The sequence below is a fragment of the Triticum urartu genome, chromosome 2A (assembly GCF_056163025.1).
Source record: "Triticum urartu cultivar PI428250 chromosome 2A, HENAU_Tu73, whole genome shotgun sequence".
In the NCBI taxonomy this organism is placed as follows: domain Eukaryota; kingdom Viridiplantae; phylum Streptophyta; class Magnoliopsida; order Poales; family Poaceae; genus Triticum; species Triticum urartu.
The window spans coordinates 21,422,239-21,447,666 of NC_141874.1; the positions used below are offsets into that span (position 1 = coordinate 21,422,239).

Sequence of the window (25,428 nt, forward strand, 5' to 3'; positions counted from 1 at the left end):
GCCGTGGCCTGCGCCCTCTTGTCGTCCCCCGAACCTGCCTGCTCCATGATCCGCCATCGGAGGAGTCAGTGCGCGCGACGTCTCCCCGACGACCTGAGCAAACGAGCGCTCATCGCCGCCAACCTTCCCCGGCCACCACTAGAAGGAATCAGATGAGGGAGGAGGGGGGGCCTTGGATCTGGTCCAGAAATGGCCGAAGAGCCTCTCAAGGTGTGTATCGGCAGTCCCCGCACTGGAATGGGATGTGGTAGGTGCGAGATCCCCTCCCGAAACCCTAAAATGCCCCCGCTCGGTCGCTGCAATGGGGTCCTCATGGCGGTGAGCCATCCGTGGCCCCAAGCCCCGCATCCCCGCAGTAGCGCCAGGTGGAACGCATCCATAAATATTTATCAAGTGTTTGAGGTTCTTGCAAATTTTCATCCAAAAATACATCCGAGGAGCTCTCACAAAAAAAATCGCTGCTCAAAGTTTTGTGCACGTTATTATCGTAGTTTCTACATGTGTACTAATAAACATACAACATGGGGCCATTTGTTTTCGGGGAACAGCATGGTGCCATTGGTCACAACAATTATTATGCAGAAAGAAGAAAATACTGGTACGTGCATCCTGCATCCATCAGTCGCTCCATGGCGGCAGACTGGAGGTCAGATGGAAGGAGAGCATGCTGGGAGAGTCCACTCTAACGATGACTTCTTCCCCCACAGATTCATCGCTCGAGTTGTCATCTTCCGCCACTACCACCCTGCGTTGTCGGGCTGCTGCTAGGGGCGGAAAGGGCGCAAGTGCCGGAGAAAGAGCAGATGTTGTGTTCATCGTCGCATTGGAACCTTCTGATCTCACAGAAAGCAGAGGCAGCTGCGTGCTGGATGCCATCCTTGAAGGTGCCTTGGGATAGGATGCGATGTTCTTGTGGTTCGCTTCCGCGTGATGGAGGCTTGGTCGTCGCTGAGCACCGTGCATGTCATCCATCTGTGAATGAGATGGTCCACTTTTTCAGTTGCGTTGATCACACGCAGAGATCATAACTGGCTATGAGCAAACCGACAAGATAGAAGAAAAAACTGACATGCTCTTTGCTCTGTGTTGGTGGTGGTCCCTGGGTCGGAGACAGGGACAGTAACGATGCACTTGTTTGCAGATCGGCCTCTATATCTGGCCTGCCTATTTCAAATAATATGGCCGTTGCTCTAGCTTCCACCTGATAACTGGGTGCGGTATAGCAGTAGTCTATATGGTTCATGGCTGTAAACAAATGAGCACCCGAGTCATCGAGTACATGTAAAATAAAATAAAATAAAATAAATAGCGGGTTTTGCTTCGGAAACAAACAAAAACTGCTCGATCGGCAAAAATATTGAAAACCTGAAGATTGTAGGCCAAATAAGTTTAAATCAGTGTTTGATGGCAGTAGCACAGCTGGAGGTGTGATCAGATGTTGGTTCCTTGTCTTGAGAAATCCTTCCAGTAAGATGCCTATGTAATTCTTCCCAAGTTCAATGTCTTCCCCGTTAGTGTAGATATTCATACTAGATCTTTCAGAAAGGAGAACCCTCATCTCATGCACTGCCATTTTCTCAAATATCCGAGGGAGAAAAATCCTCGCAATAACTAGAGTGCTTTCCTATAATTCCACGTATGAATGATTAATTTGAGGGTTATTAGATATAAATTATGTGAAAAAAGGTAACATTGATAAGCAAGACCTAGTTTTTTTTTAGGAAAGGAGGATGACCCCCGGTCTCTGCATCTGGAAAATGCATGCGGCCATTTTATTGATTATTCTCGAGGATCTTACAAAGTAGAACAACAAAATGCCTGAATCCGCCGTCTTGGCAATATCTGTCGCTACTCCTATCCAAATGATGAAGGGTGCAAGCTGAGCCACATACCTAGACCTCTCACCTAAGCCTAACATCTAAAGCCGGAGGGCCCGACCGAACCATCTGCCGGGTCCGGGGCTCAAACCGGTCCGACGCACTCACATGTGTCGTCGCCGCCATCTTCCACTGGTTCATCTTCAGAGCAGATTGAGGTGACAACATTGGCAGGTCCTCCGTCATCGACGCCACCACAACGCCAAACGACGACCTCCACCTACGCGAGCCTTGACAAGTCCTTCGCCATTGACGCCAGCCGACGACCTCCACCTACGCGAGTCCATCTCCAAGCAATTGATGTAAATCCATGCTAGGATAGGGCCGCACCACCGTCGTCGCCCACCACCCACAAGCGTCACCCAACCCCAAGGTTCCCAAAGTGGCGCCTTCAAGAAGGGAACAGCGTCGTGAGCGCCGCCGCCGCCCAACAAAGTTAGGGCTTTCGCCCGGGAGACCTAGGGGAAGGTGAAGTGAGGAGATCAGTCCATACCGACGCCTCCAAGGATGGAAACGGAGCCCTCAGGTGTCGCCGTCGGCGCGGCCGGTCATGGCCGACTAGGGATTTCGCTCGAACTAGATCTCCGCCACCAGCAGCGCCTCCTGTACAGAACCGGCGACCAAGAGGAAGCGCGGCCCGACCAGGCTGGCCCACACGCCGAACAGGGGAGGAGGGGAGGCGCCAGATCGTGCGCACCGACCGCCGCAGAAGCGGCCGCCGGCCGCCAACGACCACGGGATCCCGCCGCCCGCGCGGCCGGGACACTGGATCCACTGCCCGCACGGCTGCTAGCTGGCCGGGCCTTGCCAATGAAGCCGCCGCTCCAGATCCGTGACTCCCCACTCAGAAGCAGGGCAACCGATGCCCCGCCGCCACCATCCTTGGCGCCCCGGGCTTGGCCGGCGGCTGCCTCAGGTAGCGGTGAGGAAGGGAGGAGGGGCGACTAGGGTTGGGAGGAGGCGGCAGCGAGGGAGGGAGGAGGAGGCAGCGAGGGAGGGAGGAGGAGGAGGGGCGGTTCCATAAGCAAGACCTAGTGGAGCACACTGGTAATAATATTTGATAGCAATCTGGTGAAGCCCCGTGCCCATAGTAATAAGTTGTGATGGTCGATTTGGGTGAAGAGAAGCAAAAACCCAAGCAAGTTGCAACGGGTATTGTAAGTTCGTACATGTTTTAGAGGAAAGGCATGATTGCCCTGCTTTTTTATAAAGATATTCAAAATTAGAAGAAACTCTAAGCAAACTCTCCCATTACAGGTTTACAAGATTCTCAATCAGTAACCAGCAGGATTCAAAACCCTATTGAGAACCACGAAAAAAAATCTACTTCACTCCCACTATAGAAAAAAAAAGAAAAAAAAGATTATGCAGTGCAGGAAATGTGCAAGCGTTATAAATGTTCATGAATACACGGGTAGGCAGCATGATGAGAGGGTACCTTCCACATAAAACCCTCAACAGAAGGATCAGACTGGCGCAATTGCTCCACTTTTTCAGCTTCAATGAAGAAACAATGCACCACCGATTCTGTAATAATGTCACAAATATAAGGCTTTCCTGTCAATGCCTCGTATAGACCCAAAGTGCTTCCATGTGACAAAATTGGATCCACTGAATGTCTGCTGCTTAGTCTAGGACTTGTCCACTGTAGAGAAAGGAGGCAAGGGGAGGTATATATATATATATATACAGAGTGGGAAAGTATATATACACACTTTCACTAAAATGTACTAAAGCGGTCTTGACTCTAGCTTGAGGCAGAAACATACCTTTACTATTCCAGCCGAAACAAGCCATATACCAGTTGGCCTTGAGCCTTCACTGTAAAGGATTTGTCCATGTCCTTTTATTGTTTCCTTTGCATTACTTAATAATGGACCACGAACAGCAAAAGGCAGTGCACCGACTAAAGGATGAGAGTTTAAAAGTTCGCTAACTCTTGGCATTTTCACCATCGGTGGATTCCTTTTAAGCTTCTTCAAGTCTGTCTGCCAAGTGAATTATTTACTAGGGTTAACATGCTGCATTTTGTGAACTGAAACCAGAGAGATTGATTCACTTTCACTTCGCATGCAATAAGAAATGAAAGCATATATTCCAACTACCTGCAAAGCATCATCGAGATGGACCATTTCCTCTGCCTCCAGCAACCCAGTCTTCCTGAGGTCTTGAATATACTCGCTCAACTGTGTCAATACCGCATATGTTACTTGTCGAGTCATTAATGCGCGAAGCACCTGAAAATTGTGGAAATAACTTCAGAAACTAGATAATAGTGTCCTTCCAGAAAACAAGAGAAAAGAATAAAAGAATCTAGATAGCATGATAACAGTGAATTATCAGGAACACCGAGGGTATTCTTTTTAATCAATATGGCATTCCTTAGTTTATTCATGTCATGGAGTTTTTCTCATTATTACAGACCTATTTTTTAAATACAAAATGACGTATTATAAAGCTTTATAAACCTAGGGCCAATGTAGAACATCAATTCGGGAAGAATTTTACATCAATTTTGCAAAAGAAGGGACAATTCCTCAAAAATGATTGCCAAATCCCTCCATTCCGAACTCTATATCTAACCATTTATAGCCACCCAACCTTTCAATGTCATGCAAGAATCTGTGTACATGTGTGTCTAAAATCCGAACTACTCCCAAACTTTTGCTCTCAAACACACACCTAAGTGCGCATTATTTTGTATTAGAAGAAACACCCAACAGTGTGAAGGTCTTGCAGCCAAACAAATAACAAAAGGCAACAACAGGGAAAACAAAAATATAAAATACTACAAAGACCAAGAAAAGAAACCCGAAAATTGTACAGCCCCACAAATCAGGGAGCTGCCCAAGGCGAACTGGTCCCATTTTAGTTCAGACAGTGTGCTTTCATCATCAAGTTTTGCAGGAGATTGCTAGTTGAACGAATTTATCAAGATTTGGAGAGGCTAATGATTAATGAGCCCATAATAATTTGAGTGAAATGATAGAAGAACATTGTAACCACAACCTGAGGGAATGCAACACGAAGATCTTCTAGAAACTTTTTTGCTTCCTCCCCTGCAACAGTACTTTCATCGATCACAATTCTTGCAATTTCACTTTCACCTGAAGAAGAAGAAGAATATAAAAATATTAAAATGGTGAAGTGGATTAGGATCTTTATCGACAGTATCCACCAAACCGTGTGAAAATGGGACTTCAGACAGCATTTTCATGGTAGTTACAAAATAATGTCGTTCAGGATTCGACCTTGATAAGCTCAAAACATTTTGAAGTTGCTATACCAGGTAATTTTGCGATGAAAGATATATCACACTATCTCAACACCTCACATGTCTGAGCACTAAATGCCGTAACTGACTGATTCTACAGGAAAGCAATCCCTCCACTCTCTCTTCCCACTTATATGAACTACAACAGCTGACACCTACGCCAAGAATATGTCCGCACACTCTCACACATAACATTCCTCATATAGGCACCAACTACTGAGATAGAATTTTGTCTGTACATTTTTCAGGACTTTATAGGCCAAACAAATAGTATAAAACTAGCACAGGACAACATTTAAAGAGTGTCAAGGATATTACCGAGAAAATCATGTAGTTGTCTCCTTGCAGTTTTATGAGCATGGAGAAATGCCGCACATGTGTAACATCCTAGCTCCAATCTTTCTATTGTGAAGTATGTGATAAGCCTTTGTGGCAACCTGCTCATTTGAAGGAAGCTATAGTAATTTGAGAATTGTACATTGGACCGCAACACCGTCCAATCGCATAATGGTTGACTAGAAACAAGATCCTTAGCTTCGTCAACAGATCTCATTAAAATAGTTGTTGTAGATTGAGTTATTCGTCCCTCTTCAAGCATTCCCCAGTAGGCGGCTTGCACACCTGACAGAAATATTTGCTGTAATCTTTTTAAACTAATCATGTTTACTCCCTCCATTCTCTATAATTGTACATGGCCTCAAAATTATCTGTTTCAAAATCTTTTATGAGTGTGGTTTTGTGATCTTTTATACACTGAGTAAATAACCGTGTAGTTATAGCAATATTTTCACTGGCGACCCTACTTAAATGCAGTGGAAGTCGTTGAACAGTTGTGAGTGCATAGACTTCTCATGAACTTTAAGATTTAGTGCCTCATTGGTGGACCATAGATAGATACAATGAAACAGATGTAGTAGTATGAAATTGCATATACTCGTACCTATTTCAAGATAAGTAAAATCAATGACGAAATATTAAGTAATAACTCAAGAACAAAAAAAAGGCAAACAGAAGGATACAGAATGTTAATAAGATACGCAAAACTCATATATACCAAAAGTCCCTAACATAGCTAATGAAATATGTTCCACATAAAAAAGAGTGATGTGTTGGCCCGAATAAAATCCAAATTCCAATTCATGCAGAGAATATGTACCAAAAGTATGACCAAGCCAGAACTAAACGAGAGCCTACAGTTTAGTTACAATCATGTACAGTAACATTGTGTGTGTGTGTGTGTGTGCGTGTGTGTGTGTGTGGCAAAACGTATGGTAAAATTGTGGGTGCTTGCTACCGCAAGATATTCGATAGGATATTGATGGCAAAAATTGATACATAACATTTTATATATGTAATAAGATATACTGTAGGTCTTTAAAATTTGCCATCTAGCTCCTTGGAACTCCTGAATTGCACATCTAACCTACTAAAAAAGTTAGTGGTTTACCACAGGTCCAAAGCACCTCACACTGGTGTAGAAACCCTTATAGAGGAACTATACATTAGTAGCGCACCTCAGAAGTGCCACGCCATTGGTATCTGCACAAAATACGAGTGGCATGTTCGGATGTGCACATGCCGCTAATTAAGCATCACTGTCACGAGCCGACAAAATTGCACGCCACTAGTAAGTGGTACCCAGCAGTCCGTCCTGGCATAAGTTAATAGTGGTACTTGGAGCACACCACTGCTACGAGGAATACTCGTGGCGTAACAGGAACGCCACTAGTAACTGGTGTCGGGCCAGCTTCTGAACCCCAATTCCTGGTTGTGGGGCCTTTTGTCGGCACGTCACCAGTAAGCCTTATACTAGTGGCGTGTCACTTTGCGGCACACGCCACTAGTAACATATGCATGGGTCCAGCTGTACTCTCCTTTGATGGCACACCACTAGTTAGTATGTTGCTTATTAGTTGTGTGCTCACTATGAGGCAAGCCATTAATAGCTCTACTTAAATAATCGAAGTGGGCTCAGCGAACACATGTGAGCCCTCTCCTTTCCTCCTCCTCTCCTTCACTTTCTTGCTCCTCACCTTGTTCTTTGCTCCAACTCTCCCTCTCACCTAGATCACCTCTTATTTCTAAATCTAAAAAATTAATTAGGACTAGGTGTAGATTTAGATGGCTACCTAACTAATTAACCCATCTAGATCTAATCTTTATCTATCCTCCACTCCCTCACATATATTAAAATTCGCTTGTTCTCTCATCCATTAATAATGCATGGTTAGCTTTTAAAACAAAGGGAAGGGGAGCAATCAACCAAACATCAAATTTAATCAGCATGTTATCAGGCAACTAAATTGCATACCATTCAAAAGCCGCACTCGAGTATCCAACAAATTCATGGTATGTGTGTGATCATCTTTGTCAGGAACATCATGAGGATGTGCTCGTACATCTTCCAAGTTACTCAAACATGTGATATATCTCTTCACAGTAATCCAATCAACTGTCCCAAGTTCCTCATCATCCCTGAGATCACCAAAAGCCTCGAATGCCTTTTTTAGCATCCCATATCTTGTATACTTCAATACACCAAGCTACAGTTGTAGGAAATCAGATTAGAAAATTGGGCATGAAAAGAACATAACTATGTTATTTCATATTCATCAATGATATCAAACTAGCTTTGTTTCTGGTTCAAGGTGAGAGTCATATCAAACCTATACACCCTTGAGTAGATAATAGAAGAGTCTTAATAATAATAATAATAATAATAATAATAATAATAATAATAATAATAATAATAATAATAATGGAAGGCTGTGAAGAACTTTTGAAGCTACAAGGGATCAAAGGGTTCAACCAAAATACATAATATTACTTATATTTTTTCATATTTTTCATGTAAAGTTCACAAATCTAGCATAGATATTTGGAGTGATCTCCATGTCTGTAAATAACTAGAAACATTGTAAGAAACAAATAGACAGAACCAACATCTTGAGAATAGTGCATCTTTGTGCTGACATAGGTTTGATCCTAGTGGAGAGCAAATAAATCTAGTTGATACATTATGTGGGGAAAATAAACATGTGTGCCTTGTTGTCTTCTAAATAATGCCTTGTGTGTGCTAGTACTCTCAGCCATATTATTTATGTACAATGACTCGATTCATCACTATATGTGTACTGAAGCACCCCTTGATTTAGTTCTCAAAAAGTCACCAAAGCATGCAAATGTATAGTTAAGCTAAACCTTTAATCCCAAGATCTAAACATATCATAGGGGCTCAATTGCATTTAGTTCAATAGTTTAAGAGCTCTTTCATCCTCCGCTATCGGCTACTCCAGCAGCGGTGGACACCCATTTCTACCGCTGTCGAGCATTTCGGCCGCGACTTCCACCAACTTTGCCCCCTTCCCACCCTAGCACATGAGATGTTGTCTGGTACGCAGCCCCCGGCACCCCAATGTGGATGCGCATGAGTTCGAGCTCCTCCACAGTGGCTCATTGGCTTTTAGCTCCTAAGTCAAGGTTGCATGTGGGCTTTCTGACGGTCTGCCACCTATATGCATTTGGTGACCGTGGAGGTGCAAGCATCGTCGGCTTGCCTTGCTTCAGTGTGGTTTGTCCAGACACGTTGCCTCTGGTTCATGCGGCCGATGGAGACCCCTTGTAGACGAAGTGTAACCACCTTAATCAGAGTTGTTCCCGCCGATAGCAGGCCACCCTCCCCTCCATGTTCATCCGGTCAGAGCTCCCACAAGACCTAGAAGGCATGTGCTTCAACCCTTCAACCGCTTGGAGAAAGATCACTTCGTTGAAGAGTGCACTAGGGGGACGAAGTGTCTTTGTTGTGGCGGTCCTAGGCACACGACCTACGAGTGCAACCGCCCCCACACCCCTTTGAGGGGGACAACGTGTCTGCTGCATCATGCCCGTAGCCCAGATCGCATGTCCCTTGGGGTGTCAGCCTTTGTGTCTCCAGTGAGAAAGTGCTCGGCCATCGTTGCTCCTACGCGCCATGAGGAGCCAGCTTGCCAGTTGGCGTGGACGGTTTTGGTGCCCCCTTGACCGCTGTCCCACCACGCCACGTGATCCCTCTCAGGACTATGGTTCAGGAGGCTACTCAACATTGTCTAGTAATCTCCGCGCATGTCCCTCCACCGTCCAAGTCATCAGTTCTCGTTCCCATGCAGGCAGTGCCATAGCCTTCCTCGGGTGATCCTTCCCTCTTGCCCTAGGAGGACACATGTATCGTCCATCGCTCGGCGACACGAGATGCAAAAGTGTCCTATGGTGGATCTTGATAGTTGTGGTTCCCTGTGACAGGCATTGAGTCTCCTTCAAGCAAGTCGGGGTAGTGGTGCTCCAATGTTGGGCGGCATTGGGAACGTGGCTTTCTCGATAGTTACTCATGGTGTCTCCAACAAAGGTGTCCTGAGGCGTGGTTCTGGATGAGTAAACTCTTGACAGAGATGGCTTCACGTTGAGATTCTCACTGCCGAAAAAGGTAGGACAATGCTCTTTCGTGTGTTATTGTGGTTAGAGGGAATTCCACCGCTGGCTTGGAGTGGCGCCATGGCAGAGTCCATCCTTGGCTCATCATGCACCATGGAGTGACTTCGTACATATCGATATGACCAGCCGAGAGGACTTGGTGTGTACATCTTCATGTGTATCTTGGATCATTGACCCAAGCCTAATTACTCGCGAGAAGCTCCTCTAGCCTTTGTTGCCGTTGCTCTCTACCTCTGACTAGGGGGCGTGGATGCGGCTTTGGTGCTGACAACTGTGGGGCCTATAGGATGAACTTTGAGTCGGCAAATCCAATCTCCATATTGTCTTTTGGTGGGCCCTCCCAGGAGTTGATAACTTCAAAAGTGGGGTCTCCAACCGTGGGATCGGTTGTGATGGTTGCCTCTCTGTGAGCCATGTTTAAACTAGCCGATGGGGTCCTCGAGAAGAACGCGTACACCCACCCCTTCCAGGTCATCGCCCGTTTCTAGGGTGGCGGCATTTCACCAAGACCTCGATCCAATCTTAAGGAGGCCTATTGTGTGGTAACTAGTAGCTCGTGGACTTGCTACCTAGGAACAACACGAGGATCGTCGATCAGCAAAGAACATCGCATGCTAATCTATTGCCTAAACCTAGTGCACCAAGGTGAGACCATCGGAGACAAAGTGTTGTAGGATTATATCTCCCTCTTCTCCTAGACATTGAGTCCTTGCACTTCACCACAATCGTAGCATTCTATGGCTAGGAGCTGATTGTCCTCCTGCTCTTGGGGCTATCACCTGTGGTTGCAGCAGTGACATTGATACTCAGCGTTGCTGGATTTGGTGCTAGACATTTCGATGACTTCTACACCGACCAAGCTGCTAGCGTGGAATGTGTGGGTCCTCAATTCTCTGTCTCGGCGCATGGCTATCTTTCAAGTCATATAATCTTCCAATGCTACTATTATATGCTTCCAGGAAACCAAATTGAAGGTTATTTTTAACTAAGTTGTGCGACACTCCTCATCGTGTGGTACGCGTAGTCATATCCTCTTGTCCTTGGGGTTTTCCTTAAGTCACATTCACCTGGTCGAGGGTGTTGATTGGTGGCTCACGGGAGCATACAGTCTCCAGGACGATGACGGGATAATCTCTTTCTCTAGGAGATTAAAGGTGCCTTTGATTTTGATTTCAAACTGTAAAATATTTTTGGGACTTTAACACCTCACAGCAAAACGGGCCGTGTGTTGCAACGGGAGAAAAAAATCATAATCTCCAACGGCCATGACCACATTTTGTTGCATCACCCAGATATACTATCACTCTCTTTTTTGTGAAATTGCGAACAATTTTTGAAAATCATGAACATTTTTTAAACTGGTGAACATATCTGAAATCGTGAACATTTTTCAAATCCGTGACTTTTTTTTACAGATTTTCAAACATTTTCTAAAATCATGAACACTTTTTGAATTCATGAAAATTTTGTACTTTTTGCAAACATTTTTTAAGAAATTGTGAACATTTTTTAAAACATTTTCCTTGAATAGGCGAGCATTTCCAGAATTGATGAACATTTTTTGGAAATTGGTGGAATAATGTTTGAAATTCATGAACATTTTATTATTTAACGAACATTTTATGAAATGTGATCATTTTTTGAATCAGCGAACATTTTACGAATCAATAAACTATTTTGTAAGTCACGAAAAGTTTTTGAATTTTTAGGATATTTTTCAATTCATGAACATTTTATGAATTGGTGAAATTTTGTTCAATTTCATTAACAGTTTTTAATACACAAATTTTTTTAAACATCATGAATTATTAAAAAATATTTCAAAATTCTCATTTTTCTTAATTTTGTGAACTTTTTTGAAGTCCCAAATTACTTAATGTTGAAAACATCGAAGACGGAAAACAAAAACAAAAAACAAAAAAATTACAAAACAGGTCGCCCGGACATGGGCCCGCCCAAAGAGGCGCTATGTGTCTTGTCCCAGCGCACAGTGCACAGTATAGAAGGTTCTTACTGGATGGGCCGGCCCAGGCGGGGATACCCCTGTGTGAAACGTTTTTTATCACTTGTGGCATCAGTGTGTAATATTTTGCAACTTTGGAGGCAATTTCGTTGACATACAGCTAGAAGTAATAGCCCCTTTATTATGAGGTGTAGATTGTCAACCCATACCCATTAGACAAAATGGAATCAATCAGTTGGTGAAGGATGGTCAGGTTTCGCTAGGCCCTAAATGCGGTGGAGCTCAAGGAAGTGTATCTCAATGGGTGTGATGTACTTGGTCTAACTTGCATGATCACATGACTAGAAAACTCGATAGAGTGTTCTCCACATTGGAGTGGGAAGAGCTGCACCCACTCCTCCTCGAGCTCCACACAATCATGCAACTAGGCAAGTGTTTTAGGTTTGAGTGCTTTTGGCCCAAGGCTGAAGGTTTCCAACAAACGGTGGTTGTTGCTTGGCACTTAATGCCCTTGACTGGTAACCCCTACCTCATGTTGTGTGCCAAGCACGGGACCACGACTAAGTGCCTGACTACCTGAAGTGATCGTTGAACCTGTAATATCAAGCTATCGATCATCATAACCCTTTGAGTCATCCACAACTTAGACGTGGCTGTGGAAGCGAGGACTCTCTCGCATGAGGAGTTTGGTCTACGCAAAATCCTAATTGGGACTGGCCTTTCTTGTGTCCATTGCTAGGCCAGTGGGAGCTTAGACCGAGGAACCTCGTCCATGTCCCAATCAAAATATTCTCTAGAGCCATGGTGAATGGATTGACGACAGTCTTCCCAAGCTTGTTGGCATGCATTGGAGTGCCAGCATACATGGTCGTTGCTAGCGTTTCTTTTATTCCCCATCAAAAATTCAACTAACCAAACCTGTTACCGGAAATTCTAGTGACCAAGTGATAATTTGATATCGTTTGAAATAATTTGAACTTAAACTACTAGATAATGCCAAATAAGGTTTGTGTGCATATTCTATTGTAACACTGCTCTTGGCCTACCATTAGGGTGCGCAAATTATTATCTAAAGTTGCGAGATCAAGTCCCCATTTGCAAACTATATTTTTTAGAGGTACTCAAGCTTAGCAAAAAAAAGGTTTAGTTCAAGGCACAGAAATAAAGACTCGAATCCGAGTTGCTAGAACGAGGCGTGTTGACTAGCGCGGGAAATACTTCTTGTATACAATGGGTTAAATTTAGTATATTTTGCTTGTCAAATTTTTTGAATTTGAAAACCATTTATAAAGCTCAAGAAAAAGTGCAAAAAACTGGGAAACCGGTTTTTTCAGCTCCTCCAAAAAAGAACCCATTATCGAGAAAAAAGATATGGTCGTTGCTTACATGAAACTTTATGCTCGAGCAGTTCATTCCTGGATGATTGCAGGCACTCAATTGGCCATCAAGGGTTCAGTAGCATAGGCGATGGCCCAGGGTGATGTGGAACATGTCGAGTCTCTCAACTGGTTCCAGTCATTTTGGATTACCAAGTTAATTAGACCATCCGTTGAGTTTTGTCAGGCATGGAACTCTGGAAGACACTATTCATTGGCCTTAGTACCAGGATGGATCCTATTCTTCCCGCTCTTGGTATGCGGTTCTGTTTGCGGGCAATTTGGATGCCACGATATGTGTCATCGATCTTCTGAGATTCATGAGCGCCGCTAAACTTAGACGTTGGACGTTAGACAAGCTGGCATATCGTGGACTGCTAGACCAACCGACTGCCCATTTTGCCATCAGCATGATGTATGAAACACTGGCTAGTTGTCGTGCAGTGCAAGAACTTGATATAGTGCCCTCCTTAGAGCAACCAGCCTGCCAGACAAGGCCCCTTCATCCAAGGACAGCCCCGTCGAGCGGGGTCGTGCTGTCTAAGAGCCTGATTTTTAAATCTAAGTAAGTCGATTTTCTCATCATTGATTCTTTTGTCAAGATTCATGCTATCTTATTTCCCTTTATTCTGTTTCATGCCTTTTTGGGTCTATATTTTCGACTTGCCCCCGTTTGGGGTTAGTCGATTTTCTTATTGGGCTTGAAGCCCCTTACATGTTTCCTCTTTGTCTTCAAATTTTTAATTTGTTTTTATACAGTTTTTTCTTTTTTTAGGTTTTCCATTTTATCGGTGTTTTTGGGATGTTGGGTGAGTCTTAATGTATATAAACAAACACAAAATATTAGAATGAAATTTGCACTATTATATTATTATTTTTGCATAATAAAAAATGCAATTTCAATACAAAACTGTGTGCTAGTTTGTTTTAAGTTTTACTTTAGTTTTAGTTTTTCTTAAAGAATAATACCAATGCCACTAACTCATTATTTCTTGGAAACCTTCATTTTTCTGAGTTAGTTTTCATTTTGTTTTATTGTATTCCTTATTTAAGGGTAATACCAATGCCACTAATTTATTATTTCTTAGCAAACTTCTTGTTTGAGAAAATTCCATTATTATATGTTGATTCACGATATTATAAGAAAAGTAATTTGGGTGTAACTGGTGTGCAAATTTTGTCATTTTTAATTTTCTTTTTTCTTAAGGTGTAATACCAATGCCACTAATTCATTCTTTCTTGGAAACTTCATTACTTTGATTTTTGTGTCTGTGTAATTATACGTGCATACTATACAATGTGTGTGTAAATCATACTCGAGTGCGAAAATTGCACTGTTATATGCTTATTATTTGCATATTACAAAAAGTTTATTTTTTGTGCAAAGTTGTGTGCAATTTTTTTCAATGTTTTTTTAATTTCCTTTTTCTTAAAGGGCAATACCAATGTCACCGATGCATTCATTCTTAGAAAAGTTCATTATGATGATTTTGACTTGCTTTTTCATTTTCATTTTCTTGTTAACACGTAATACCAATGTTAGTAATTCATTATTCCTTAAAATTTTCATTTTCTGATTTTATTTCAGTTTCATCTTCTTTCTTCTGTAGGGTTAATACTAGAGTCACTAATGCATTCTTCTCATGAAACTTCTTATTTGCGAAAATTCCACAACTATATGATTATCCCTGCAAATTCTAAAAGCATGCAATTTATGTGTAAATTATGTGCTAACAATTTCACTATTTTTTAATTCATTTCTACTTAAAGGTCAATACCAATTATACTAATTCATTCTTCCTCAAAAGATTTCATTATTTAAATTTTACTTTACTTTTTATTTCATATTTTTTTCTTAAGGATAATACCAATGCCACAAATTAACTCCATATTATTTTCATATTCTTTTCTTTTTGGCAAAAATTCGTCCATTACTATATGATTATTTTGGCATATTATAAAAACCATAATTTATGTTTAAATTTTTTTATTTTTTTATGTTTCTTAATTTTCTTTCTTCTTAAAGGGTAATACCAATGCCACTAATTCATTCCTTTTTAGATTTTTTTTGCACAAAGTCCACAATTATATGCTTCTTATCGTGTATTATGAAAAAGCTCAATTTATGTGTAAATTGTGTCAATATTTGTCATTTTTTATTTTCTTTCTTCTTGAATAAAAATACCAATGCCACTAATTCATTCTCTCTAAGAAAACTTCTTTTTTGCGAAATGACTATTACTTGCTTATTCTTGCATATTATAAAATAATAATTTATGTGTACATTGTATGCAAAAAATTATTTTCTTTACTTTAAAGGGGAAAAATAAATGCCACTAATCCATTCCTTCTTTGCAAATTCTATTTTGAATAATTCTACCATTGTATGCACATTCTTGAATGATATAAAAAGCATGAATTATGCGTAGATTTTGTCATTCTTTTTAAATTTATTTCATTCCCTTTCTTCTTGATGGGTAGTACAATTTCTTTTTTCATTCATTCTTCTCTCTTATTTAATTTCATTTTTGTATGCAAGTCTAGTGGGACTAAAAATCCTCGAGAAAGTGGGATTTTTTATGTTCTAATATGTTACACATAGTTTCATTTTATTTTAGATTTGTATTTATTTAATTTAGGGGTAATCTACTCCCATGATTCATTTATCTTGTTCACCTTGATTTTTCATTTGTTCAAATTTCTATCAAGTAACCCATTCCTAGAATTTTCTTCTATTGAAAGAACATTGTTGTTGTTTTTTCTGCCTTTGAGAAGTCGTAATCGGTTTAGCGCGGAGTAGACTTTTTCAGCCTAATTGGTATTTTTTAGTATTGTGGTCATCTTTCTGAGTAAATTCACGAGTTAGGTTGTGTGAGGGAAATAAACTGAATCAAAATTGTAGTCAGTTGGTTTTTGTTGTATATGGTTGTTTGTTTTGTTTGATATGAATTGAATGGCAGCTGAAAATGTGGTTGACCAAGACGAAATTTTAGTCATCTGGCCATTAGTCGGTCCCTTAAATATATATGCCATACACATGCTACATATAGTATTTTTTCCGAATTTTAAGAATGGCCTCTTTTATGGATTTATGCACAAATAAATAAATAAAATTCATGCTAGGCATAGTCTATAGAAAAAAATGACATTTGATAACTTGTAAAGCTAACCTTAGTTGTTGTCAATTTTCCAAGACCAAGTAGGTGCAACAAAAATTGTGTGGTAGAACCATTTATAGTCAATGTCAGAAACATAATGCCACCAGTCAAGAACACAAACTGCAAAACATTTATAATATCAACGAAGCTCGAATGAATATTTCATATGTAGTTTCTAGGAAAAAGGAAAGGACATATACCATTGTTCCAACTTCTGGTTTAAGATAAGGTTGAACTGCATCACTAGCATGCTAGTAAAAGTATTCCAATAAATATATTTGAAAATTATACAACATGTTAGTTTAAGAAAAGATGTAGACAAACATAATGGTAAAACAGATGAGTGACGATAGATGGCATTGGCGCAAGAAAATTAACTTACTTTAACAGATAGAGAGAGTGATAGAGCAACTGCCCCTCGCAGCCCTGACCAAACAAGAACTATTGCTTCTTTGACGTCCATGCCATACCCAAAGTGACGCAACAATGGATACAAGACAATGACAACCAATGCACGCGATATTTGCACATACACATAGAGGAGAAGAAGGAACCCCCATGGAGTACCTAAAATAGCAAGAGATAAGAGCCTTATATGGACAACACAAAGATGGGTTAGAACCAAGCTTGTAATTCCATGTGGAAATAAATTGTGTCAGACAGTCAGTTGTGTGCACTTGTCAGAGGATTTTGTCCAATGACTTTTGACTACTCGTGGCCATAATGAATAGGAAGATTACACATTGCACCATCATAAGCATGATGATAGTGGCACATGATGAATGGATAAAAAACAAATGATCTATAACCCATTCGTGGAAAATTTAGTAAACTTTAAAAAAACAATTGGTAATGGTCAGAAGTAATCCGTAGATAAGTAGCCCACGTTGGATGAAAACATGTTAACACAACCCGATCTAAGAACAAATGTGAATTGATCTTCGTAAGCTCATGAAACATAGTAGTGATTGATCTTTGATAACTCTTGAACAAGTCTCTACAACAAAATCCAAATTTCACAGAAGCGGATGGATATGTCTCAAATAGTAAGAAGATAAATTTATGAAGTTAAATTATCGAGGCCTTTGATACTAGTAAGTCTAGTATTAGATAACTACCATCACATTACCAAAATTGAATCCCCGCAAATACCCCAAAAATAAAGAAATGCACAAATTGTAAATGGTAGACGCATAACCTGATGGACTTACGCAACTACTTTCACTATTCAAAATAATCTTTAAACTCTGAGTCTCTGACATGTCGGTGTTGTAAGGTCAAAAGTCTAGTTTTATTCAAGTAAGAAAGGTCTACTATATGGGGGGGGGGGGGGGTTCAACAGAGTCGATACATTCCACCCAGCTTGTTTTGTCCCATGGTGCAGAAGCTCAAAAAACAGCACATGTCTTAAAAGCCCAAGTTCCAAACATATGTGGCATGTATTTATTTATTTGCAATACCATGATGAATGGTAAAATGATTTCACACATGATAGCAGAAAACAAACAAAAATCTTGTGGAAGTCTAGTGGAAGTGCTTACATAGTGCCTTTTGATTAACAATGAAAAGTATATACAGATACATGAATATCCATACCATGCCTCTCAAAATGGATATTATCTTGTAGTACACCATCTGCAATAATAACCCCACTGGTGGGAATTCAGATGTATTAAACATTATGGAAGTATCCATATTAAAAACAATATCGTACCAAACAAAAGCAAGCATGGTTTAGTTTAGCCAGGCAAAAACTAAAATATCAGAAAGTATTATTTTTATATATGTACAAAAGTTCAAAAAAGTTGTTGATACCTCAGTATGAAAATGAGTGTGTTCGCAATGTAAGCAACAATCTCCCTGAATACAAGTACAAAATAGTAATCAGACATGAAGTTCACACGTCTCATAAAACATAGAAAGAAAATCTAGCATGAATTGGGAAATCTTGTGTGTCTCCAACAGGGAGAGCACACATTTTTATTACCACATGTTTGCACTTTAGCCCTCATAGAAGTTACCATTACAAAGACACTCCAAGAGAATAAATAAGTCCAATATATGATGTCTTAAATTTGAATTCATAATAATGCATAATTTACTATGAACTAAAGGATCCCAATGTACATTCTATAAACAAATTTTGTCTGAAAAGAAAGAGACAACAATGCAATACCAACACTTTGCCATAAACAATAAAATTTGTTGTTGATGCTTCCGGGTGTCGTTTAAAATAATCATGCAATTTAATTTGGTATTATGGACTCGGCAATAAGTTATGAATGCCATTTCAGGCCATTGATGATTAAATTACATGGTTATTGAAAACTATTTATACAAATCTAAAGTTTAGACAAATTAATAACAAGCTTCTACTAGTCAAATCTCATTTACTATATTTATGAGAGCAAATGGTATAAATATAAATCTACTAAATCTCAGGCTATGCTCATTGAAATAGAGGATGAACGGCCTCATGGTATTGATTTGATACATGATCAACAATGAACAAATTAATATATTTGCCTAGGAGTATTAATGATGATGATAATATGTTGAGAACTTTGATCTTTGCTGACAATAGAGAGTGGCGTATATTGCTTGAACATACCAGAAATGATGTAATATTTGTTGGCCATCACCCTTAAAACAAGCTTTTGCAAAACCAGCATAAAACCTATCAACCTCACAAATTCAGTATTTGAGGGGAGATTGTAGAATATTCTAATCAGAATGTAAAGACAAGTATTACTAACATCCCCAAGGTCATGACAGCCAAGACACCAGAGACCTCCAATGCATCTTGCGCCTGATACCAACAAATATTAGCAACAGAAAATAGCTCACAAAAAACTAGAGGCCTGATCAGTGATAACATCTTAAGGAATCTCCAAAAAGCCAACCCTCAAATCGCCCGCATATGTCTGGACTAAGCTGTTCGGGCACACTTTGCCATCCAACATGGACCGTACACATTCGCAAATGGGTCCAAGTGTTCGTTTTCACACAAACTGGAAAGGAACTAGGGTGCTTTGCAGGCGTCCGGGCCTCCGCCACGTAGGAATCCGACACCCCTGGGCCACCCAAAACCACACCCTGAGCACGTGTCTTTGTCCCTTCCCCCTTGCTCTCCTTTGCTATGAATTCGCTTCCTTCCTAGCCGAAGCCGTCGCTGTACCACCTCGGCCGCCTGCCATACCCTTGTCGGACCTTCGCCACGCCACCTGTCGCCGCGCCGCTTTGCCTAGGCCACTACTTTACCTCTTATAAGTTCAGCGCGCAGGTCATCCATGCGGGTCACGATGCTCGGTAAGTGTTTGGCAAAATCCCCATGCTATTTTTGTGACGTTTTTTCTCCCTTATTATAGAAGCAACAGATTCAGACATGGAATACTTGTATGAGAACTACGCTAAGCCTTCCAACGACTCAACTAATAAGCATGACTATGTGGATGAAACAACGATGATGCAGGTGGTCCTTTTAGACGCGGAGCATGCGGAAGAGCATGCTCTCAATTTTAAAGGTCATCGAGTGCTGAATCAAAATAGGGCACGGGGGAATTTGATGCGGATGGGTGACTACTTTGCCTGTGATGCCCTATTCACATACAATTTTTGCCAGTGCTTTCGAATGCGGAAAAATGTGTTTGATTGCCTCTACAATGGCGTCTGGCCTACGATGACTACTTCATCCTGAGGAAGGGTGTCGTAGGAAGAATTGAATTATTTGGTTACCAGAAGTGCACGTCTACATTTCAAACGCATGCATATGTCACAGCCATAGATTTTTGGGTCGAGTACCTCTGTATGTCCAACAGCACATACAGAGACACCATGGTCAGATTTTCTACTACGATGGTCGAGGTGTTTGGACCTCACTACTTGAGAGAATCAACTTTCGCAGACAACGAAAGGCTCATGGCACTCTCGAAAGCAAGATGATGGCCAGTATCCATATATCTCTTGATTGCATGCACTGGAGATGGATGAACTGCCCATATGCTCTACAAGGGCAATATAAAGGCCAAGTTAAGAAGCCCACCATCATTTTTGAAATTGCATGACAGGGCCGCTGCACTTGACACGCTTTCTTTGGCATACCCAGGTCTCACAATGACATCAATGTATTGCAACGGTCTCCATTGTTTGCTAAGTTAACTGAAGGACAAGCTCTTCCGTGCAACAACACTGTCAATGGGCATGACTACAACAAGGGCTACCGTCCGGTTAATGGCTATCCTCCATGGGCGACCTTCATTGAGACCATATCTGATCCATTTGGTCAGAAAAGATCTCACTTTGCCCAAAGACAAGAAGGAGCTAGAAAAGATGTGGAGAGGGCATTTGGAGTGCTCCAAAATGTTTTGTAGTTGTTTAAGGACCTGCAAATATATGGGATCCGGAGACCTTGTGGGAGATGATGACATGTGTTATCATGCACAACATGGTCGCGGATGATGAGGCTGAAGATCCTGCCGGAGGTCCACTTTGAGAACAAGGGTGATCCTATCCAACTTCCACATCAAAATCCCACCACATGTGATGATTTTGTCCAAATTCATCACAAATTCGGCATCAAAAAACTCATGAGCAGCTTCAGAAAGATCTGATTGAGCATTTGTGGGCGCTTAAATGGGACAACCAGAACATATGTGCGAGTTGAATTCAAGTTTGAACTACTTTATTTCAAAACTTAGTTGGATTGTAGTATTTACATTTGAACTAGCGCCGCATTTTAATGTTTTCACTCATCGAAGACTTGATATGTTATTATTTGAGTGTTGCGGAATTAAAAGAAACAGGGCGGATGTTTGGGGGACAATGTTGGATGGCCGGCTCCCGTATCTGGGTCTGCAGACAGATATTGTGTCCGTTTTGGGGGCGCATTGGAGATGCCCCTAAATGGTCTGGAATTTGTCTTGCAGCAGACATTAGAGGGAAAAAAGTCATGCACAAGCAATGAAAGCTCCAATCAAGAATATTGATATTTATTTATCCGAGACAAACATGACAGCTCATATGGATTTAAGCATGATAACTTCAGTTTAATGGTACACAGTTAATGAGTCCAAAAGCTGGAAAGAAAGTAAACTGGATGGACTAGGTTAGAAATGACAACTGGACCATCTCTTGGTATATTAAAATCTAGAACTCTATTCCTCATCATTTTTACTGGAAAAGCCAACATTCATTTTTAGAGTTTCAGCTCCCCACCCCCACCCCCCGAACCCTATAAAAATGCATCAATTGATGCAGAGGCCCGGATTGTTGACCTCCTTTTCAAGAGAGAGAAAAATCAGTTTACAAGCAAAATTACATTCCAGATGTTGCAAAAAGGACTGCTTGACAATCATTCCATGACTGGAACTGGAATTTTTTTAAGGCAGTGAACTATTTCAAAACAGTGAGCAAATCATGTCCTGGTAGACAAATATGAGAGTTTGATATGTTTGTTATCAGATTATCTTACAGTGAAGAAGGCAATATAGCTGGCAGCGAGAGTAAGTGAAATCTCTATGATTGTATCATTGAAAATAAAGCTCTGCCATAGTACTGATGCAATTCCAAACGCAAGGCCCAGAGCAACACTGGTCAAAGAAAATACTGATTAGCATAGTAGCATGGCTTTGTATCATCTAGTTCAAACTTATATATTGTTCACATACGCTCCAAATGAAACTTCTGACAAGAACTTTAATATGGACCCTGCATCAAAAGTTCTTCCAAGCACCATGCGATAGAATAACTGATAGACAACAATGGCAGTCCTATGAAAATGCAAGGTCATTTAGTAATCTCACATGAAACTGTACTTGTATAATAAATACTTCAAAACTTGGTGCGAAGCATACATTCCAAAGTGCTTCTCCTAATAATGTCTAGACACATCTAACATAACACAAAAACTTGTAATCTATATATTGAGTAACTCATTCTAATTTGGTTCACCAGAATGGAATTGCTCATAGAGGAACAGAGAGACAAACAGGAAAACAAGCATGCAGTCTAAGAATCAAAAGATGAACAATTCGTGGGCCATAGTACCATACCCATCATTCATTAAGGATTCTCCTTCAATTATTGTACTAAGCTTTTTACTCGCACCTAGGTCTTTTAGAAGTGCAACCACAGCAACGGGATCGGTTGCACTAAGAAGTCCACCAAACAGGAATGATGTTTCCCAGTTCCAACCGTATGGTAAAGTAAGCTGTGGAAAATTGACTAGCTAGTCTCAGAACAATGAAAGCAATGGCCTAAGCCTGTTATTAATCCAAGTACATACCTTTACAGCAGTGCCAAGCAAAAATGTTGAGATCACCACACCAGGAACAGCAAGTAACAACATCTGTGCCATGCATTTCTGCAAAGTAAATAGTTTAGCATACACTGAAAAAACATACATGCAACTGTAATGCTATATAAAAATTTAGAACAAATAACTGGCAGGGAAGAGATAGGTATTAACACAACCAAAACTACAAACGTTTATGATCCTGACTGCAAGAAAAGTTAGAGAAGCGAAAAGTGAGGTGTGGATTATGGTTACCAAAGATTATCTGCATCGAGGGTCGTACTAAGGGGCAGTCACCTTATGACTGTTTTTCCCATTTTGGGAAAATTCTCCTATTCCCTTTTGGTTTGGTGCCGGTATTCCACCTGGCGCGTGCTGTAGTATCACTTTGGCATGCGCAAAAGCAGCCAAAAGAAAAGCATGCATGCTTCAGAAATGTTGAAGTTATAGAATATTCAGCTTTAACTTCAAAATTTTGAACTTTTAGAAAACTAGGAATTTCAACTTTTACAAATTTCACGAGTACAAAAGGTCGACTTGGCTAGACCTGTTCACCCGTCGGGCCGAGGCAAGCTCGGGCTGAGCCAGGCCAAGCCTGACCCGAACCCAAAAGCCCGATGGGTGAGAGAAAAGACGAGTAAAAAAAAAGTGTCCATATTAGCATCGTATGCACAGCATTTTCGGGGGAGAAATGGCATGCATGAGGCCCCACCCACGTCGCGGCAGTGGCCTGTATCCAATTCGCGCTGTGACCGTGCCCGCGGTCCGCCGTCAAGGAGCAAACTCACGTATCAAAGTACGCTCAAAAAAAAAAAACTCACGTATCAAAGCACCAGCTAGCTAGCTTATGAGTTATGACACCAACTGGATGGATAGCCTTGTTAAGATACCTTAATTTGGTGCACTTCCATGGAGAAGGAGCTCTCGAAGAGAAGGGCGGGAAGGAAAACAGCCAGAAGAAGATCAGGATTTATGGCAGCCCCTGCAGGCACGATCAGCAAGCACGATCAGCACTTGTGGTATACATCCAGTCTAGTCTAGTCCAGTCCAGGGTGGGCTTACGTACAGATACGAATGCCAGCTCCAAGCTTGCCCAGGCCATGCTTCGTTCCGTACTCTGAGCATCGGGGAGAGAAAACAAATTACAAACTGGCGTTAAGCGGAGGGTAAAGGACGAGCGGCAGACCAAGGCCTCCGAGGGAGACGCCGAGGACGAGGAGGGCGGCGGTGTAGGGGACGCGGGTGCCGCGGAGGAGGTGGCGGCAGCCGATGCCCAGCACGAGGGACACCCCAAAGAACAGCACGGCGTCGTCGGGGCTGGACCCGGGCTCCTCCATCGTCGCCTCGCCGCCGAGGAAGGAGGAACAAACCCAGGAGAGAGGAGAGCAGCACTACCACTTCCTTTCTTTTCTCTAGGGCTCTTCAACAGTTCCTGGAGAAGAACACGTACGAGCTGGCTTCATGCATATATAGATCATTTGTACGCTTTTGTTTTTTTCTCCCCTTGGAACTGAGGAATCGCACTGCTTTACGTATCGCTCACGACCGTTGCTTCGTTATGCTTAGTGAATGATGCATGTGCGCGTTGGAGACAGACCGCATACGATGCTTTGGTAACATGGACCATACGAATTGAACTCCCCCTCGGAAATGCTGTGCATATGATGCTTTGCTATCTAATGGTGGGACGATGTTGATATGGATCAGACAGATTGAACTCTCCCTTGAAAATGGTGTGCATACGATGCTTTGCTATCCAACGGTGCTGGTAGCACGCTAAAATGGACCATTCTTTCCATATCGAAGCTGCCGGCCGGGAATCGATCCACTTGGCTAGCTCTACTTTGGCCGTCAAATTTCCTCTATGTAACCACGGAAAACTATATACCGCTTAGTCACTACTGGAATCGGCGAGTTTATTGAGTGCACAACTCTTTGCTAAGTGTTTTTTGTCAGGTCATCGGCGAAGGACTTTTTAAACCTAAACCGAGTGCGCTTCAAAAATACTCAGCAAAATATGCACACTCGGCAAAGCCTGTGCTTTGTCGAGTAGAGGCCAGAAAACACTCAGCAAACGCAATGACACGTGTCCCTGCTCACCCCGGTTATCCGCGTGTGATGATGTGGCCTCGTTTGCTGACTGTTGCATGTCTACCATACGGCACTAAGCAATGTATTTTTATTTTCTTTTTAAAAATGCCGCACAATCTTGGCCGAATGCCCGCTATAAAACACTGACAAACTACCCTTTCTGCCCTTATATATCCTCCAGCATTCGAACATTTTCTCCCGCCCTGTCTTTCCCGGCCTTTCTCTCTCACCCTTTTTCCCGGCCTTCCTCTCATTATTCACTCTTTCCAGCCCTTTCTCTCCCCCTCTCTCTTTCGGCCCTTTCTCCACCCTCCCCCCTTTGTTTTCCGCCCTTGTTCTCCCGCTACTTTCTCTCGCTGAGTGTTTTCCCACCACTCCTCTTCTATCCTTTTTCTTTTGCCCACATGACCATACATATAACTTGAGGACTCTCTGGGGATATCACCTTCTCCATACAAGAATGGAATGACATCCTTTTGTTCGTCAAATACAAAACAACCGGATGAAAATGGTTTATTCAGCGGAGACTGGATATTATTTCACCATGATGTCCTCCATGGCCTTCACGAGCCTCCACTGAATATATACAGTCTCATCTGGTTGTTTTTTTGCACACGTGTTTTTGGTGATCCTTCTGTTGGTCAAATACGATAGTAACATGAAGATTCATTGGTTGATGCCATGCATCTTCTCCATACAATAACTGAAAAACATCACCCAGAGAATTTCTCACGCTACCATAGTATTTCACCATGATGTCCTCCATGCACTAGTAGAAAAGGGGCCATTTGTCCCGGTTCATAAGGCCCATCTGTCCCGGTTGGGGAACCGGGACTAAAGGGTCGTTACTAATGCCCTAGGTATTTAGTCCCGGTTCTTATACTAACTGGGACAGATGGGCCTCCACGTGGTTGCTCCGGCGAGCCCAGG

At 41.7% G+C, this 25,428-nt stretch overlaps 1 protein-coding gene across 4 annotated transcripts; it reads right to left on the reverse strand.

The window, feature by feature from the left end:
* Positions 1-462: 462 nt before the first annotated feature.
* On the reverse strand, positions 463-23,992 carry LOC125535184 (sodium/hydrogen exchanger 8). 4 transcript variants are annotated; one of them, XM_048698226.2, is made up of 23 exons: positions 23,594-23,991; positions 23,474-23,524; positions 23,298-23,389; positions 22,399-22,476; positions 22,166-22,323; positions 21,782-21,883; positions 21,586-21,703; positions 18,872-18,924; positions 18,727-18,792; positions 17,931-17,975; positions 17,712-17,767; positions 16,498-16,682; positions 16,316-16,366; positions 16,128-16,235; positions 7,463-7,694; positions 5,470-5,772; positions 4,887-4,984; positions 3,983-4,114; positions 3,647-3,865; positions 3,316-3,522; positions 1,366-1,624; positions 1,070-1,245; positions 463-972 (listed from the first exon to the last, which is right to left on the reverse strand). In XM_048698226.2, exons 1-23 carry the CDS (start codon positions 23,742-23,744, stop codon positions 619-621), a joined length of 3,294 nt encoding a protein of 1,097 aa, XP_048554183.1. In that variant the 5' UTR covers positions 23,745-23,991; the 3' UTR covers positions 463-618. The 4 variants fall into 4 exon arrangements, with proteins under 4 accessions (XP_048554183.1, XP_048554184.1, XP_048554185.1 ...); XM_048698227.2 differs by lacking the exon at positions 21,782-21,883 and having other exon boundaries at positions 23,594-23,992; XM_048698228.2 differs by lacking the exons at positions 22,166-22,323; positions 23,474-23,524; positions 23,594-23,991 and having other exon boundaries at positions 23,298-23,355.
* Positions 23,993-25,428: the final 1,436 nt, after the last annotated feature.

Bases quoted from the DNA above. Each gene is read 5' to 3' on its own strand.
- LOC125535184 (XM_048698226.2), bottom strand. From the start codon at position 23,744: ATGGAGGAGCCCGGGTCCAGCCCCGACGACGCCGTGCTGTTCTTTGGG. The intron at 18,793-18,871 runs GTTAGTAATACT...TGAGGTTGATAG, and splicing joins GCTGTCATGACCTTGGGGAT to GTTTTATGCTGGTTTTGCAA. The intron at 17,768-17,930 runs GTATCAACAACT...AATTCCCACCAG, and splicing joins ACACTCATTTTCATACTGAG to TGGGGTTATTATTGCAGATG.